Genomic DNA, 18891 nt, shown 5'->3' with positions numbered 1-18891 from the left:
GCCAGACCTAAGCCAGGGGCTAGGAGCCTCACTGGTCCACACAGGAGCCATGCCAAAAAGGCAGCTGATTGCAGCTCTTCCAGCCCTCACTGTCCACATGTCTAGGCATCAGCAGCACACGTGTGCGTGTGCACAGACACACACACACACACATTGGTGACCTCTCTCTACATAATAGTGCATCCTGCAGTGAGCTGGGGAAGCAAGAGCTATCCGCAGGGCCCAGGGTAGGCCTCCACATGTAGGAGAATGGGCAAGAGCCCCATCCAGGCATGACCGAGCCAATGTGAATGAGAAAAATCTTGGCACCTTGACCAAGACAATTCTCAACACGACCTCTCTTTGACTAGATTGGAACTCTAACAGGTGTGATTTTGCTCTTGGACAAAATACCCAGAGACCCACAGTGCCAAAAGGATGGCAGGGACATGTTTGTTCTGGGCTGTTCTGAAGAAATTCAGGCTTGGCAGCCAGCATCACCTCCTTTCATCGGTCTCTTAGACATCTGTGGGTCGGGGATGCACATGTGTAATGCCAGAGAAGGACCTTTACTACGGGACTAAGACACTACCAACCCCAGAGAGCTCACAGAGCCACATGCCAGGGCTAGCAAGGATGCAAGGACTGGAGGGTGGGACACCATCCCAGCAACAGTAGTCACCAGCGGGAAGATGGCACTTGATAGAGAAAGGAGGTATATTGGCCACTTAGTACAAGAGCCAGTTCCATTTTTGGAGATTCTAGGATTAGAACCAAAATTCAAAAAAAAAAAAAAAGGCACAAAGGGAAAGAAAATAAATAAATAAAAGCAGTCACTTAAGTTGAAGATAATTGCAAAAACACAGCTTAAAACACAAACAGAAAGCCACTACTTAGAAATATTTGCTGTTCTCTAGTTTATTTAAAATGCCTACTTTCTGGAAGGAAGATTAAGCAAAATGATGCATCCTGGCTTCCAAGACATCTTGCTGCCACATCCTGCATGGAACATGGACCTTCAGAATCGGCTTCCAGTGGCCGAGGGAGGCCGGCAGGCGGTCGGGGCACAGCTAGGATGAAGGGTGCAGGAGGCAGAGGTAGCACAGGGATTACAGGGAAGCCTTCAGGGAGAGAGAAAAGGAAGAGTCAGATACGGGAAATCAAATCTGTCTCATTGGTTGATAAACAATGATAAAGCTACCGGAGTGAGGGACAAGCCTGTCTCCAACAAGGCTTGCGGCCACAGGAATACAGAGCAGCAGGTTGGCGTCTAAACCGCTCCTTGTCTTGGCACATCAGGGGCTCCATTGACACGGGAGTGTAAATGAGGCACTAGAAAGCTATGCAGGGCCAGGCTAGCATGTTACAGTAAGACCACTTTCCTGCAAACATGGAGTTGCCAGTAAGGAATGGCCTGACAGTCCGGAATGTGATTGGGCCAGAAACAACCCTAAATCCACGTACTTGCAGTCCTCGCTCTCCAGCAGGTTCCGATAGGTATTGATCTCCGACTCCAGCCGGGCCTTGACATCCAGCAGCACCTGGTACTCCTGGTTCTGCCGCTCCAGGTCAGCCCGGATCTCAGACAGCTGCTCCTCCACGTTGCTAATGAGGATCTGCATCTGGGCCAGCTCCGTGCCAAAGCGGGCCTCGGCCTCGCACAGGGAGTTCTGCAGGCAGTCCTTCTGCAGTGGGAAATAAGGGGCTCAGAGACTGCATGTCTCCAAAATACAACCAGCAAATTGTCTGCTAAACCCACTAGTTGTGGAGCAAAGCCCCAGATCTCACAGGACAATCTTGGAGACCTGGAGAAATCACTGTCAAGATGATCTTACCTCTCACTAAGGAGTCTAACTTAAAGCAAGCTATCATACTGCTGCCTATGTCCCCAGCAATGACCTAAAGCAGGTGCTTTGTTGAATGACAGCCTGAACATTCACATCATTCTAAAGGAAGTGATGCTGACTTTTCAAGAAAACCATAACTCATGGTCGAGCAAAACTTGTCAGGAAGGCGAATCTCCACAAAGAGAGGGAGACCCAGATACTGAGCTCCAACACGGTTTTGAAGGAAGTGACTAGTAGATTTCCAAGAAATATGATCACTAGGCCATGGCATATGGCATTCACAGGGTGGGAAGGAGGACACCTACCAGGTTGTGCTGGGCTTCACGCTCCACCTCCAGGGCGTTCACCTTGCACCTCAGCTCCAGGATCTCCGACTGGCAGCACTGCAGCTCCTCAGAGCATGACATGGCCTGCAGGTTGATGCCTTCCGACTGAAAGTCAACCACAAGCTCAGCTCCATGGCCTCTCAGCAGAGCCCAAGGTCCTCCCCCACTCCCGCCCTGCAGCCATGCCCTCACCTGCGCTTGGAACCACTGCTCCACATCCTGCCGGTTGGTCTCCACCATGGCCTCGTACTGACACCGCATCTCCTCCAGCACCCTGCTCAGGTCTATGGTGGGCTGAGTGTCCAGCTCAATGCGGAGCTTGTCCCCAAGCTGACACCGCAGCGTGTTCACTTCCTGCAGGGATGGAAGGGGACACACTCCCTGAATGAGAAAGGGCCACTGACCATGCAGAGAACAGTAGTGGAGCCACACAAACATGCTCACAGCTAACTAACTTGTCCAGGGCCCAGTGGCAAAAGTCCTTTCACACTCTCCCAGTTCACAAGGCAGGGCTGTCACTTTCCACACCATCTGAATCCCATACCCACCCCTTCATCCTGATGCCAGCTGAGCCTGGCCCTACTCTGAGAGCCTTGGCTCAGGGTGCTCCCTCACCTGCCCGGCTCCCCTCGCCCTGCCCCACCCATGGGAGTCTGAGCACCAGGGCTGCACCTGCTCATGGTTGGTCTTGAGGCTGAGCTGCTCCTCCTTCAGGGACTCCTGCTGGGCTTCCAGGTCAGCCTTGGCCAGGCTCAGGTCATCCATGAGCTTGTGCATCCCACACATGTCTGCCTCCACCAGCTGGCGCAGGGAGCGCTCACTCTCATGCCTTCCCCCGGAGAGATGTGGAATCAACAAGGATGCCAAGGAGAGCCCTTCCCAGTAGCCCCCAGTTTCCACCTCCCTTCACCATCTTGGACTTGGCATTGATTCATCTAATGCACACTCCTTGTGTTTCAACTTGTAGTTACAGAGCTCTTGGTCAAGACCAGTACTACTGGGAGCACTGATGAAGTAAGAAACTGAGGCTCAGAATGAATAAGCCAGTCATTCTGATTGATGTGCCTGAATGACAGTAAACTCCCATATTCCACCAAATTGTTGTTACGTAAAATGTAGTATTTACTTTCCTGAAACAGGAGCCAGTATGCCAGGAAAAAATACTGTAGATTGATTTCTGGACTTTCATTTTGCTACCTTGCCCCTTGGATTAAATGCTTCCCACTGTTTTTTCTCTTTCTCATTCAACAAGTCTTGATACCAAGGAGTGGTGTGACAATTTATCGTATCATGAGTAAATCTGTCAACAACCCAGGAACCAACAGTTAATGCTTGCAATGATTCTTCCTGCTTATGGTTATGCAAGAAAGCCCTAGTACCTTCTGTGGGAAATGGCAAGAAAACCAACCAGTCTAAGCTAACAGCTTCTTTTTGATTTAATGCTTTTATTCTCTTCCATCTTCTATAAGGATCATTCCTAGTAAAAGGTTAAATAAAAGTTTATAGACAAAGTGAATGCTCACTCATCAATTCATTCATTCTTCTAATGAAAACAAAAGCTGTTTAGAACAATGCGTCCCGCAAGCCAAGTACTGTGACAGATACTTAAAAACAGAAGTCACTCAGGACCCTCTTCCATCCCCACTTACTTGATACGGAAGTCATCAGCAGCCAGCTTGGCATTGTCAATCTGGATAACCAATCTGACATTCTCAGCCTTGGTGCACAGGATCTGGGAAAAACCAACAAGACAGCTCACGTGGACCATCAGGTTCTGGACCCTGCATTGACATGTGGTGTCTACACTCAACCACATTCATGTCAAGAGAACCCAAAACTCAAGGCCCTCTAGACCTTCTGTTTCCACAGGCCTGCTGCTGTCTCTGCCCCAGGCACCCCAGGCATCCCAGGCACCCCAGGCACCCCAGGCACCCCAGGCCTGGGCACCCCTCACCTTCTGCTGCAGCTCCTCAATGGTCCGGAAGTATGACTGGTAGTCCGGGCACACACTGGTCTCATGGCACTTGCTCGTCTCCCTGATGGTGGTCTCCAACTCCGCGTTCTCCCGCTCCAGCTGACGCACCTTCTCTAGGTAGTTGGCCAAGCGGTCATTCAGGAACTGCATGGTCTCCTTCTCGTGGCCATTCAGGGTCACCTCACCATAGGCCCCACAGATCCCCACGTTGCCAGGAATGTGGCAGGTCCCTGGCAAGGCACAGGCCGTGCGGCAGCTCTGCGGCAGACAGAGGCTGGGTCGGCCCAGGGGTGTGGAGCCCACACGGACACGGTTGGCATGGGCCACGGTGGCCGAGAGGCACAGTGGGGCAGTGTCACCCTCTGGCCCATAATGGACCCCGACATCTGAGCAGGAGGGAGGCACATTCCTGGCTCCAAGGCACCTGATGCTGCCCAGAGGGTAAGAAGGGGTGGTGCAGGAAGTCATACTGCTGAGCTGAGGCTGTGCGGGTTTTCGGATCAGCTGGGGAGGCCAAGCCACCAAGTCTGAGAACCTCATCCCCTCCTAGCCCTTTTATACCCATCCCAGATGGGTGTTGGCCTCATGGCCCTGATTAGCTGCCACTGTGTGCATCACCTTGTTACTCAGCTGTGGAGTTGCCATTAAAGGAACCTCATGTCATGAAAGGCATGCTGATGAGGCTCGGCTGCCTCCTGCTCTTTGATACTAGGTGGTCTGGAGGGGAACTCAGAGAACCCTATTTCTACTACACTAGCACCAACAATTAGTTCAGATTCCACATTCGCTCTCTCTGGATGGGGCTTGTCTCTCTGTATATGTGGCAAATCTCTTCATCAGTGATTTGGTTGTAGGAGAGACTGAGAGGCCATGAACCAGCATGTCTCTCCCCCAAGGAAGACTCAACCAGCCTTTCTTTTGAAAAGAAGGTACCAGTTTATAAAAGTTAGGCATCTACTAATACTTGAATACTGATGGGCTCTATTTCTTCTTTCCTCCATCTTTTACATTCTCTTCTCTCCTGGAGAGCAAGCAAGCAGCAATATTGGGGCTTATAAGTCAGAATCAGCTACTCACTCGTAGCTTGGTTTCTGTTCTGTAGGAGAAAACATTGCCACCAAAATCTTAGGGAGCTTTACACAGACTTGAACGAGAACAAAGACCAAGACCTGGATAAGGACTTGGGGTCTATAGTCCTGATGTCACTAGGCAGAAGTTACTGACACATAAGCAAATGGAAGAACATTATTTGATCCAGGAAAGGAACACAGGGCCTTAAACTCAAGCAGTTTCAAAACAAAATTCAAGGGCTTGTGCTTACTGAATCTGTGGTGTGGTGGTAGTTGCTCATAGCTCAATGTACAGATGAGAAGCTTGAATATATTTTTTAATGTTTATTTTTTTTTACTTATTCCACCCACTTTGAGAAACAGAGTGGTAAAGTTACAGATAGAGAAAAACAGAAACAGAGATGAAGAGGAATCTTCCAGCTACTCATTCACATCCCTCGCTAAAACCCACAACAGCCGACGCTGGGCCAGGCTTAAGGCCAGGAGCCCAGAACTCCAGCCGGGTCTGATACCTAGGAGCACCCTCCCCAGCAAGTCTGAGCCCTGCATCTTCAGCTGTCGCCCCTTCTTCCATGCACATTAGCAGGAAGCTGGACCAGAAGGTAATTAGCACTCCAGTGTGGGATGTAGGCTTCCCAGGTGGCACGGTAACATGCTATGCCATAATACCCACCCCGAAACACATTTTCTGACTGTCAGAGGTAACCCAATTGCTGAAGGCTTGATTCAGTGCCCCATCTTTTGATGCCATTCTGTTTCCACTTCCCCCATGGCCCTCAAGGAAAAAAACAGGTGTCATGCCCCATCGTTGCTGGGTCTGAAGAGTCACAGGCTTAGTGACTGAATAAGAACTGGCAGGGAAAAGAAATAAAATTACTGAAGGGCCAAGAAAGATATTTGGATAGCAAAAGACACTTGAACAATAAGACCCACAGAGAAAAATGACTCTCTAGAAGCATGTCAGAGATGAGGATTTGCGACACTACTCAGGCCCCAGAGACTTCGGTTTAGAGTTGGGAAAAGAGGCCCACCTGTGGCTGTGAGGCCAGAAGCTGTCCTCTCAGTAGTGGAGCAAGAGGAAAGGGACTTGGAGACTGAGCACAATCCAGTGGGACAAGGCCCTGGAAGACTGCAAATATAGCTTTACACTCAGAAAAGTTTAAAAATGAGGAGCCCCATGAAGCCACATGAGCGGACATGCCTGCTGTTGTAACCCCGGCTCAAGAAGTAATGGGTGGAGGTCTGGGACGCTTCCCCCAGGGGAACCCCATTCCAAGTCAGCTGTGGCTCTGCCATGGCCCTGGGGTCAGCTGGTCAACCCACGGAAAGGCCTTTGCTGGCCCAGCTGGCCTCCAGAGGCCTCCGGGCATCATTTGCATGGGGGCTGTCTTCAAAGCTTCCTCCATTTTTCTATTCCACCTCATCATATAGCTTTACTATAATCCAGAAAACTCAACCATTCAAATAGCTTCCTTTGATTTGCTAATTAGGATTCATCTTTGATGCTGTCTTTCTGGCTAAAATCATTGGCTAAAATCATGGCTATTTCCATCTCAACATGCAGGACGCTTGTTTCATTGTAAGCAAGGTAGCTGAAGCTTGGCTGACGCCCCTCTTCTTCTCTAAAACTTGACCTGTGGCCCTTGCATGGGCTATTCTAGATCCATTTTGCATAATGACGCTGTTGATGCCTCCTGCTTTAAAAAGCAATGGGTTCTGCTGACTTTGCACTGTTTCAAAGGAGCTGGCACTAAGTGGAAGCCATGAAATGTGAGTTCACACTCAGCTGTGGCAGGAAGGAGCACAGCCTTGTCACCCCCACATGGCCTCCTCTTGCTCCCCTGTCCCCACTTTTTAAAAGAATTCCTGGGGCAGGAGTTTAACACAGTGGTCAAACTGTGGTCAAACACCTCATGGGGGACCCACATCACACATGTGGCTGCCTGGATTCACATCCCAGATCTGCTCCCAATACCAATCAGGGAATGTAACAGGTAATGGTCCAAGTAGTTTGGTCCCTGCCATGCATGTGGGAGACCTGGACTGAGTTCCCAGCTTCTTATTTCAGCCTGAACTAATCCCAGCTGTTGTGAGCATTTGAAGATATAGCCAACAGACAAGAGGCACGCATGTGTGTGTGAGAGAGAGACAGAAAGAGAAATTCAGTTCCGTAGTATTAGAATCTACCAAAGATGAGAGAGAAACAGAGGTGTTAGAGCTGACCAAATAGTTTGAGTTTCATCCCACACCTGTTGATGTTAGGATTGGGGTTAGGGTTAGGATGGACATTCTGAAAATACCCCAGGAAAAAGAAAACAGCTTGAGACTGCAACAAGCGGTCCTTCCCAGCACCACTAAGCCAGCAAGGATTTCAGACACCCTGGGCTATGGCTCAGGGCACTAGGAAGGATGCCGTGAAGGAACTTTGTGACTTCAGTAGTCTTCTCAACTGACTCCAGAAAAAAAAGGAAACAGCCATCACTTTCTTTTCTTACAACAGATTTTTTAAAGATTTTTTTTATTGGAAAGTCAGATATACAGAGAGGAGGATCTTCTTTCTGCTGATTCACTCTCCAAGTGGCCACAATGACCAGAGCTGAGCTGATCCAAAACCAGGAGCTGGGAGCTTCTTCTGGGTCTCCTACACAGGTTCAGGGTCCCAAGACTGCTTTCCCAGGTCACAAGCAGGAAGCTGGATGGGAAGTGGAACAGCCAGGATGTGGAACCAATGCCCATATGGGATCCTGGTGCATGCAAGGAGAGAATGTAGCCACTAGGCTATCATGCCAGGTCTTCCTCTGACCCTTTCAAGGGACCATTTCCTATGGGTATTAAGTTCATAGGAGAATATGTGGAAATATAGTAAATATAGACTTTATCAACAGATGTGCCATCCATTCAAGACACTTTTGCAAGCAACGGTAGCACCCAATTACACAGAGAATGATTTAGAAAATTGGACAAAATCCAAAATTCCCAGTAAGTCAATGTAGAAAGTATTTATTTATCCCACTTCACAGATTTTGTGCCAAAAAAAAGTATAAAATAGTGACAATCTGCTTCATTCTGTCCATCATAAACCCAACAGTGGTATGCATCCTTATCCCGGAAGCTCAGGGCTGACCCTGAACACTCGTAGTTCTCAGCTCTGGAGTCGCCTCCCAGCAGAAGTTTTCTCCACCCTCTCTGGGCACTAGATCAACCCCTCTTCTCCACTTGCCTGGACTCCTCGGTCTTGAATATAATGCTTTACGTGGTGTGTTGTGTTTCCGACTTCTTTAGAGGCCCCCTTGGAAGCGGGGCTTCTTGTTTCTGTCTTGCAAGTCTCTGTGATTCCCAGCATAGAAACTGCTCTGGTTTATGTCATTAAGAATAGCTCTTTTTGGTGAAGGAGTGACTTTAGATCACTCTTCCCCTCTTCTCAGATACCGACATTCACCCATGAAGTGTTCAACACAAAGCATTTAGCAGGTGTTAGAGAGCAATGGGCTGGAGGCAAAGGAGCTGGTTCAGAAGGCTGACCTCTGTAAGACCTGAGCTCCATCAGTCAGTGTCTGAGCACCACTGACTGAGGAACAGGACCACTGGAGACTCACAATGCAGGGGTCTCCCTTAAAAGACAGCTTTGGGGTGGGCTTCTGACCTAGCAGTTTAATTGCACATCAGGATTACTACATCCCATATCGAAGTGCCTAGGTTCAAGTCTTGGCTGCACTCCTTGGTCCAGCTTCCTGCTAATGTGCACTGTGTTGGGGCAGGTTGGCTCCCTGCCACCTATGTGGGAGACCTAGATTGAGTGCCCAGCTCTCAGCTTCAGCCTAGAGAGCATTGCAGATACATAACGAGTGAAGCAGCAGGTGAGGGAGGTGGGAGTTTCTTTCTTCCCTTCTCCCCCAGGTAAAAAAAATACACACACACACACACACACACATATATATACACACATATATATATGTAAATATATGTATATATCTCAGATTCACTCAAAGGAACCAGGGATAAAATTATATAGGTTATATGATAGCAAGGAGAGTTGATTTGCAGACTTAGCTCACATGCTTGCTAAATATTTATCCTTGGCCACATTATTTAACAAGAGACTACATCTGACACAGAGCAGCAGGAAATCACTAATACACAAAACTCTATTTCATGTTTGTTTTAACAAAGACAGAGAAAGCAGAAGCAGGCTGGATTCTGTTGTCTGCCACAACAAAAGAAGTGCACCAAGCACAGAGTCAGGAAACAGAGCTGGACTGAAGCAGGAGACAGCTTCTTTGATAAAGGGCAGCATCCTCAGAGTAGGCACCAGATAGCAGGTCCCTCATTCATTTGTTTCTCTTCTCAGAAAAAAAAAAAAAAACAAATCACAGTGGCTCAGATCATGGGCAGGGTGGGGAAGGGGCCCCAAATTCCATCAAAGTCAAAATGACAACCTGATGTCACAGAGGCTCTTCCAGGACTTCCCACTCTATAAGTCCATGCCTGGCACCAGAAGCTAAAAACCCCAAATGCAGCCACACCATCCCTTTCATCGGAAGACAAGGTTGGCTTGAGCTCTGCAGCCCTGTAGCCCTGCTCCAACCTCAGTGGTCACATGTCCATTTCGCCTTGCTGCTTTTTCTTTCACGAAGTCACAGGTGGGACCAGCAGTGAGGCTAACACAAGCTTTTCTGCAGTGAGCACACAGCCACAGTCCAACATCAGAACCGCAGAGGGAAGTGGCCAGTCTGAAGAACTGCAGACATCGTAATGGCCCTTGCCAGAGTGAGCTGTGTTCTTTCCAGAGAGGGCTAAAGAAAATGAGGCTCCCTGAAACTGGGACCTCTCTCCTTGGTCAGATTCAACAGGAGGGAGTCGCTAAGAAGGCCATGCTCCTCGGCTGAGTTTTCTCATTCTTTGGCTTAAGAATGGAACCAGCATATAGTCTGTCGTGGGAAGCAAGTTATTGGGTATGCCAGTTGGTTTCTCATTGGATTGAGTTGCTAGAGGAGGTCAGTGTAACTGCTCAGGGGAAGACAGCTGGGGACATGGGCAGACTTTGAACCTGGCCAGTGGGGCCCAGCACCTGCCTTCCTAATCACTGTTCCATATTTTGCCTCCAGATTGAAGAGGGAACTGGGGAATGTCTTCTTATTTTCAGACCATTTTCATTCCTATTACCTCACTCTGGAAATGTGTCAAATCCTGAAAGAAGCCGGAAAACGGCACCATGCTCATCATGTCTTAGAAGACAAAGAAGTCAAGGCCTGAACTCATGGACTTTTGTACCAAGACCCACCCACCGCCAACAAACCACAGATAAAGCCAGGACTCGAAGATTCATTTTTTTCAACAAGCATTTATTAAGCATCTACTGTGTACTAAGCAGCAGTCTAGACTCCTGGATTGCAGCAGCAAATAATCGTTCATCTTAAGGATGCATTTCAATGGCAAAGACAAAGGGGAAATGCGTGACTTCAGCTGTTGAGAGATGCTAAGAAAAGGGACAGAGGGTGTCAGGGCCAAGCACTTCAGGTGGGCAGTCCATTGGGGGCTTGTAGGGGAAATGGCATTGCAGCTGAAACCTAAGCAAGAGGAAGGAGCAGGGAAGGCATTCCAGGGAGAAGGAAGAACAGGCCTCATGAGGAGTCCAAGGAACAGGAAGCCCGGTGTGTCTGGATGGTGGTGAGGAAGGCAGAGTGTGGAAAGCAGAGATATAGATGATCAGGGCAAGTGTAAAGGTGCCAAAGCTACTGCAGGGGGGTGTTTTTCAATTCCCTTAGATTGTCATGCCCAGCCAGGTTCTCAACTCAAGAGATCAGCAGAGTCCCATGGTTCAGGAAAGTCATCATTCAGATTTTACAGTAAGATTAGATGAAAGGAGAGGTCATAGCCGGAGAGTCAGGGGTTACAGAAAAAGAAAAAAAAGATGATTTTGCACCTGCAAGTTCCCTTTCCATACTAACAGGCTATGCTGCCCTAGAGGAGACCTGCCTGGGGTTTTCCCCAAAGACAGCAGGCCTGTGAATAGAGAGAAAGCAGGATATAAGAGCAGTTTCCACTCAGCCCATCTCCAAGACAGAAAAGCAGAAAGAAACTGGAAGAGGAGTGGTTAGACAGCCAGGTTCTGCCTCCCCCTCCCAGGGGTTCTCATCCAGGTCTAGGGGTGTCAGACATCAGCCAATGAGGGTAGACAATCCCAGGCAGTGACATTCACTCCCCCTTTCCTGTGTCACAAACTATAACCAGTTCTAATTACAATAGATATCCTTGAAATGCAAATACAACGTCATGTCACGGCCCAGGACACTTCTTCACGCCGAGTCCCATGCTACACAGATGTCCTGAGTCACACAGGGGCATGGAGCTCCTCTGGGCAAAAGCAGGAGCTGGGAAGGAAGGCTCTGCTTTAAGAGCCCATCTCCCTGGCATCCTTCCAGATAGGCAGGTGTGTACAGAAATTCAGCGAGAGTTAGAAGCCAGATTTTCTAAATGCATAACAAGCGCTTTGCTTTAGGCAGCCCCTGGCCTTAACCAGCCCCTGCTGGTCTGTAGGTCTTCAGAATCTGCCGCTGGTGCTGACTCCACAGACGGAGCCAGACCCACAGGGGACACGGGGGATACAGCTTGGACGAGGGGTGGAGGCAGGAGCCACGTAGGTGGGAGGGGTGGAGCATGGATTGCAGGGGAGTCTGCAGAGAGAAAAACCAGGGGAACTCGGTTAGGAGAGGGGAATGGCAGGCAGCATGGTGAGCGAGGATAGGGTCGCCCAACCCAACACCATGGGCCATTCACCCCTGCTGTACCTCCCCCACCCCAACCCCAGAATTACACTAGGTGGTCTCTCAAATCCCTTCCATCATGAAAGTTTTCCAGATGAGAATCAAGTTCCGACTACTGAGTAGAAATGACCAGGAAAACGATTCCAAAACCTGCTGTGGGTGCAGGCACATCCCCTGTTCAAGGAGCACCTATGAGTCAAGCCCTGGCAAATGACAGTCTCCTTAAAGGACATACACAGTCCCTCCACACTCTGACAGCCATGCAGAAGGTGCAGTGAAGAGTGGGGCCGGAACCCCCCAGAAGGAGCAGAGGAGAGCTTGGGTGTCAAGGCCCCTCAGGCACCCTACCAACCTCATGGGAAATGGGGAACTGATTTTGTCAGGAAGTGCCCTGAACCCACGTACTTGCAGTCCTCGCTCTCCAGAAGTCTCCGGTAGGTATTGATCTCCGACTCCAGCCGGGCCTTGACATCCAGCAGCACCTGGTACTCCTGGTTCTGCCGCTCCAGGTCAGCCCGGATCTCAGACAGCTGCTCCTCCACGTTGCTAATGAGGATCTGCATCTGGGCCAGCTCCGTGCCAAAGCGGGCCTCGGCCTCGCACAGGGAGTTCTGCAGGCAGTCCTTCTGCAGTGGGAAATAAGGGGCTCAGAGACTCCACACCCTCTGAGACCCAGCTGCAGGTGCCAGATCTCAGGGGTGATCACAGTGACTGAAGTGACTGTGACATGACTGCTTACGGCAAATAAGCCAAATCCGGGCACCCTCCTCAAGCTCTCCAAACTTTCCCAAAATTGCTGCTGCCTCCAAGGCATAAGGAGATAAATAGCATCCAACCCTGCATGTCCAATATCTAAAACATTTTGAAACTTAGTCTGTTCATGTGCAATGCATGCCTATACTTAATTTATTTTTCTTAAAAAAGGAAAGATTGACTTTTTCAAATTTGTTCTCAGTTTGATCCAACTTTGGCAGTAGTTGCAAAAAGATAAGTAGGCCATTAATAGATATGCAGGCACTAGAATCAAGGTTATGATGTCTCCAAAAGAAATTTCCACCAAGCCATGGCATATGGCATTCACAGGGTGGGAAGGAGGACACCTACCAGGTTGTGCTGGGCTTCACGCTCCACCTCCAGGGCGTTCACCTTGCACCTCAGCTCCAGGATCTCCGACTGGCAGCACTGCAGCTCCTCAGAGCATGACATGGCCTGCAGGTTGATGCCTTCCGACTGAAAGTCAACCACAAGCTCAGCTCCATGGCCTCTCAGCAGAGCCCAAGGTCCTCCCCCACTCCCGCCCTGCAGCCATGCCCTCACCTGCGCTTGGAACCACTGCTCCACATCCTGCCGGTTGGTCTCCACCATGGCCTCGTACTGACACCGCATCTCCTCCAGCACCCTGCTCAGGTCTATGGTGGGCTGAGTGTCCAGCTCAATGCGGAGCTTGTCCCCAAGCTGACACCGCAGCGTGTTCACTTCCTGCAGGGATGGAAGGGGACACACTCCCTGAATGAGAAAGGGCCACTGACCATGCAGAGAACAGTAGTGGAGCCACACAAACATGCTCACAGCTAACTAACTTGTCCAGGGCCCAGTGGCAAAAGTCCTTCCACACTCTCCCAATTCACAAGGCAGGGCTGCCACTTTCCACACCATCTGGATCCCATACCCACCCCTTCATCCTGATGCCAGCTGAGCCTGGCCCTACTCTGAGAGCCTTGGCTCAGGGTGCTCCCTCACCTGCCCGGCTCCCCTCGCCCTGCCCCACCCATGGGAGTCTGAGCACCAGGGCTGCACCTGCTCATGGTTGGTCTTGAGGCTGAGCTGCTCCTCCTTCAGGGACTCCTGCTGGGCTTCCAGGTCAGCCTTGGCCAGGCTCAGGTCATCCATGAGCTTGTGCATCCCACACATGTCTGCCTCCACCAGCTGGCGCAGGGAGCGCTCACTCTCATGCCTTCCCCCGGAGAGATGTGGAATCAACAAGGATGCCAAGGAGAGCCCTTCCCAGTAGCCCCCTTTAAAGCAGGCACCCCCTCCAAGGCCTCTGGCCTCACAGATGAATTAGACACACAGTCCCTCTGCCCAAAGCGCTTGTTTTCTACTCATGTCTTCACAAAAGAACATTGCACCGTGTGCATCCTTGCTATTTGCATGTGAGGCTGCTGGAGTTCAGATGGACAAACTGCCTTGCCTAGGATCTTGTGGCTTGAGGCCCACAAAGTGCTCATGCCCACGGGGCATGTTGAGGCTAATGCCCAGAATAAGTCGTGGCCAGCTGTCTTGTCCCTGAGTAGCTGCTCCTTCATTGTTTGATTATCTAACCTTCATTTCTGTTTAGTGCAAACTCCTGGTGCCTTGGGTGCCATAGGTGAATATGGAAATTGACACATGCCTAAGTGACTCCCCTAAATTACAAATGAAGCTTACACATGAAACTTGCCTAGTTTATCCTCAAAGTCACCTTATTTTGCTCCTGCTCAACAAAACTCTAACTGCCTTTGCTTTCAGTGGGAGGAATAAATGAGACACAACCAAAATACGAACTTGATTATCCTTTTCTATCTTCTATTGCTTTTGCTTACAATTGAAATGTTTTTGGATTTTAGGAAGGAAGGAAAAGAACATTGTGCCTCCCATTCAACAAATATAGTGCTGGAGGATGCAGGAAGAAGTCACTCAGGACCCTCTTCCATCCCCACTTACTTGATACGGAAGTCATCAGCAGCCAGCTTGGCATTGTCAATCTGGATAACTATCCTGGCATTCTCAGCCTTGGTGCACAGGATCTGGGAAAAACCAACAAGACAGCTCACGTGGACCATCAGGTTCTGGACCCTGCATTGACATATGGTGTCTACACTCAACCACATTCATGTCAAGAGAACCCAAAACTCAAGGCCCTCTAGATCTTCTGTTTCCACAGGCCTGCTGCTGTCTCTGCCCCAGGCACCCCAGGCATCCCAGGCACCCCAGGCACCCCAGGCACCCCAGGCACCCCAGGCCTGGGCACCCCTCACCTTCTGCTGCAGCTCCTCAATGGTCCGGAAGTATGACTGGTAGTCCGGGCACACACTGGTCTCATGGCACTTGCTCGTCTCCCTGATGGTGGTCTCCAACTCCGCGTTCTCCCGCTCCAGCTGACGCACCTTCTCTAGGTAGTTGGCCAAGCGGTCATTCAGGAACTGCATGGTCTCCTTCTCGTGGCCATTCAGGGTCACCTCACCATAGGCCCCACAGATCCCCACGTTGCCAGGAATGTGGCAGGTCCCTGGCAAGGCACAGGCCGTGCGGCAGCTCTGCGGCAGACAGAGGCTGGGTCGGCCCAGGGGTGTGGAGCCCACACGGACACGGTTGGCATGGGCCACGGTGGCCGAGAGGCACAGTGGGGCAGTGTCACCCTCTGGCCCATAATGGACCCCGACATCTGAGCAGGAGGGAGGCACATTCCTGGCTCCAAGGCACCTGATGCTGCCCAGAGGGTAAGAAGGGGTGGTGCAGGAAGTCATACTGCTGAGCTGAGGCTGTGCGGGTTTTCTGATCAGCTGGGGAGGCCAAGCCACCGAGTCTGAGAACCTCATCCCCTCCTAGCCCTTTTATACCCATCCCAGATGGGTGTTGGCCTCATGGCCCTGATTAGCTGCCACTGTGTGCATCACCTTGTTACTCAGCTGTGGAGTTGCCATTAAAGGAACCTCATGTCATGAAAGGCATGCTGATGAGGCTCGGCTGCCTCCTGCTCTTTGATATCAAGTTAGCTGTTGGGGGAGATCCAAAAGGTTTTTTCATTATTTTCTAAGAACAAAGTCATCCCAGTCCCCTTGCTTGTGCCCTGACTTGGGGGTAGGCCTCTTTGTTGGCATGCCCACATGGATGCTTTCCTGGGAAGAGCAGTAGAGACAGACCCTAATGGAACCATGATGCTGTCTTGACTCCACTAACCTTCCCTACCCAGAGAAGGAACTGAGTATTTGTATCAGTAGGTATTATGGTCTTTGCTAACCAAGGAGTTCTACGTTGCTTCTCTCCATGAGTGTTGGCCTTTTTGCCTCACTTTGCCGATCCATTGAACATAGAGAACTGTGTTCATTCACCGCACATTCCTGATGGCTTCCTCTGGGACAGGCACTGCACTGTTTTTTCACTGACAAATGACCAAGCATGATACCAACAGAAAACAACCACACTGGGGAGACATGGGGGTTTCCAACAGAGTATCTGTGAGCTCATGTGTGTGAGGTTGACTTCAAAAACCATAACTGGAGAGTCAAAGGGAAAAGGCGAGTGTGACGGTGAAGTAGGTAAATCTTCTGCCTGCAAGCACAGCATTCCACTTGGGCATCGGTTTACATTTCTACTTCTAATCCAGCTCCCTGCTAATGACCTAGGAAAAACAACAAACGAAGACCCAAGTACTTAGGCCCCTGCCACCCACCTGGGAAACCTGGAAGAAGCTTCTGGCTACAGAGTTTGGCCTGGCCGTGCCTTGGGGTTGCTGCAGCCAAGTGGGGAGTAAAGCAGAAGTTGAAAGATATTTCTTTCTTTCACTCTTGCCTTTGCTGTGTATATGTGTGTGTGTGTCCGTTCACATTTCTGACTTTTAAGAAAATAAATAAATCTTTAAAAAGAGAAAGAAAACCAGAAGTGAACCAGAAAAATAAGGGTGAATGCAAAAAATCTGAAACAAACCTGAAGAACAGCCATTTGTTTAAAGTTTGGTTTTTGTTGTTGTTTGTTTTTGTTTTCATCGCAAAGGCAGATTTACAGAGAAGGAGAAACAGAAAGAAAGATCTTCCATCCGTTAATCCATTCTCCAAATGGCTGCAACAGCCAGAGCTAAGCCAATCTGAAGCCAGGAAGCAGGAGCTTCTTCCAGGTCTCCCACATAGCTCCAGGGTCCCAAGACTGTGGGCTGTCTTCTGCCACTTTCCCAGGTCACAAGCAGGAAGCTGAATTGGAAGTGGGGCAACTGAGACACAAACCAGCACCCATATAGGATGCTGGTGCTAGCAGCTGGAGGATTAGCATGTTGAGCCACCACACCAGCCCCAAACAAATATTTTTTACTCCCAAAGCAGAAATGAGACATGAAGCCTAGATGGTACTGGCTGACTTGCATTGTTGTAGATTCTTTTTGAGTCTTGCCTCCTTGATTCTGAATTTAGCTGCTGAGTACCCACAGAGTACTGATAGCATTGTTTAATCCTTTTTTTAAGATCTATTTATTTTTATTGGAAAATCAGATTCACAGAGAGAAGGAGAGACAGAGAGCAAGATCTTCCATCCATGATTCACTTCATAAGAGGCCACAATGACCAGAGCTGAGCCAATCTGAAGCCAGGAGCTTCTTCCAGGTCTCCCGCAGAGGTACAGGGTCCCAAGGCTTTGGGCCATCTTCTATTGCTTTTCCAGGCCACAAGGAGGGAGCTGGGTGGGAAATGAAGCAGCCAGGATACAAACTGGTGCCCATATGAGATGCTGGAACATGCAAGGTGAGGACTTTAACCACTAGACTATAGCACTAGGCCTGATCCTTAATTCTTATATCATCCTATGTGGTGAGCGCATTCTTATCCTGATTTTACAAAATTAAATAAGGCATCATTGCAAGTCAAGGACATTCAGTCATTTTTCTAAGCTCAAACCAATCCTCAAAAGCCAAAGTCTTAGTATTAACTTCTTCCCACTCCAGAGGCCTGTTCTTGGTCTCTTCTTCACCTTGACCCCACAATGTCCCCCTGCCCCTAAAAAAGGACAGCTGAGTCATGGTTAGGACCAGGAAGAATTAAAAGGCCAGAAAACCAGGCAAAAAATTAAAATTAAAGAATAAAAAAGTTGACATTCTGGGGGCTGGCGCAATAACTAAATTCACTAATCCTCTGCCTGCAAACCCACCAGTATCCCATATGGGTGCCGATTCATGTCCCGGCTGCTCCGGTTTCTGTCCAGCTTCCTGCTTATGGCCTGGGAAAGCAGAGGAGGACAGCCCAAAGCCTTAGGATCCTGCACCCAAGTGGGAGATCTGAAAGAAGCTCTTGGCTCCTGGCTTCTGATCAGCTCAGCTCTGACTCTTGCAGCCACTTGGGGAGCAAACCAGTGGGCGAAAGATCTTAATCCCTATCTATCCTTCTCTCTGTTAATCTGCCTTTCCAATAAAAATAAATAATACATCTTTTTTTAAAAAAAAAAAAAGTCAGATGTTCTGTATTACAATCTTGGTGTGAGGTACCAAGTGTAAAAGGGTCAGGTTTCTCCAAAGACTAAGTGGGAGCTGCCCAGAGGAAGCCTGATCTCCAACATGTTTACAGCGCCCTTGTCCATCCCACCTGCAGATAACTCCAGCACCTCCAAGGCAGCTCACACGGCTGGGGGCCTGGAAGCTTTCTCTCGGTAGTTGGGATTGGGACCCTGGAGACAGAGAAAAGGGTGACGTGGCACAAGACCTCCCAGGTGTTTGTCACAAGATGTCTGAGCCAATGAGTATCTGCCAGTGTTCTGAGCACTGGCCAGAAGCTGAGCAGGTGTTGCTCCAGGGAGCAGTTTGCATCCATGAAAGTTCCAGCAGGAGAGCGAAAACTAGGGAGTTCTGGGCAGTGTAGGTTTCCTAGGAAAGGTAAGTACTCAGCACTGACAGAAGGCTTACTCAGAGCTGACCAACAGGGAGCTCCCACCAGCCAGTGCCAGCTTTCAGAGGCCCCTGGGTACATTTGCATGTGTTACATCTTCAAACATCCCTTTGTGATTCTCTCCCACCTCATCCCAGAGCAACACGAAGCTCCATAAACCAGCAAACCAGACTTTTTTGATTTGCTAATCAGGACCCATCTTCCCAGTTGACCCCTACAGGACTCCTTCATGGCCTGGAAGCGTGATTTCTCTCCTAACGACCTGACGCTCATTACTTTACAACATCATGGCTGAAGACAGTGTCCT

At 49.6% G+C, this 18891-nt stretch overlaps 2 protein-coding genes across 2 annotated transcripts; both read right to left on the bottom strand.

Moving 5' to 3' along the window:
- Window positions 1-997: 997 nt before the first annotated feature.
- Window positions 998-4595, bottom strand: LOC131482358 (keratin, type I cuticular Ha8-like). The gene is made up of 7 exons (XM_058675820.1): window positions 4107-4595; window positions 3802-3884; window positions 2825-2981; window positions 2345-2506; window positions 2132-2257; window positions 1444-1664; window positions 998-1100 (listed from the first exon to the last, which is right to left on the bottom strand). The coding sequence occupies exons 1-7, from the start codon at window positions 4593-4595 to the stop codon at window positions 998-1000; spliced, it is 1341 nt and encodes a 446-aa protein (XP_058531803.1).
- A 7143-nt stretch (window positions 4596-11738) lies between these two features.
- On the bottom strand, window positions 11739-15528 carry LOC101516634 (keratin, type I cuticular Ha8). The gene is made up of 7 exons (XM_058675819.1): window positions 14979-15528; window positions 14665-14747; window positions 13759-13915; window positions 13279-13440; window positions 13066-13191; window positions 12367-12587; window positions 11739-11871 (listed from the first exon to the last, which is right to left on the bottom strand). Exons 1-7 carry the CDS (start codon window positions 15465-15467, stop codon window positions 11739-11741), a joined length of 1371 nt encoding a protein of 456 aa, XP_058531802.1. The 5' UTR covers window positions 15468-15528.
- Between the last annotated feature and the right edge of the window lie 3363 nt (window positions 15529-18891).

This window comes from Ochotona princeps, chromosome 17 (assembly GCF_030435755.1).
Source record: "Ochotona princeps isolate mOchPri1 chromosome 17, mOchPri1.hap1, whole genome shotgun sequence".
Lineage (NCBI taxonomy): Eukaryota > Metazoa > Chordata > Mammalia > Lagomorpha > Ochotonidae > Ochotona > Ochotona princeps.
This window is presented reverse-complemented; position numbering and strand designations above follow the sequence as displayed.

Excerpts from the sequence above, each read along its gene's own strand:
- LOC131482358 (XM_058675820.1), bottom strand. The coding sequence starts at position 4,595 with ATGACTTCCTGCACCACCCCTTCTTACCCTCTGGGCAGCATCAGGTGC. Across the intron at positions 3,885-4,106 it reads TTGAGGAGCTGCAGCAGAAG|ATCCTGTGCACCAAGGCTGA; the intron begins GTGAGGGGTGCC and ends GGTTTTTCCCAG. Across the intron at positions 2,258-2,344 it reads AGCAGTGGTTCCAAGCGCAG|TCGGAAGGCATCAACCTGCA; the intron begins GTGAGGGCATGG and ends GTTGACTTTCAG.
- LOC101516634 (XM_058675819.1), bottom strand. The coding sequence starts at position 15,467 with ATGACTTCCTGCACCACCCCTTCTTACCCTCTGGGCAGCATCAGGTGC. Across the intron at positions 14,748-14,978 it reads TTGAGGAGCTGCAGCAGAAG|ATCCTGTGCACCAAGGCTGA; the intron begins GTGAGGGGTGCC and ends GGTTTTTCCCAG. Across the intron at positions 12,588-13,065 it reads GTGAAGCCCAGCACAACCTG|AAGGACTGCCTGCAGAACTC; the intron begins GTAGGTGTCCTC and ends TTCCCACTGCAG.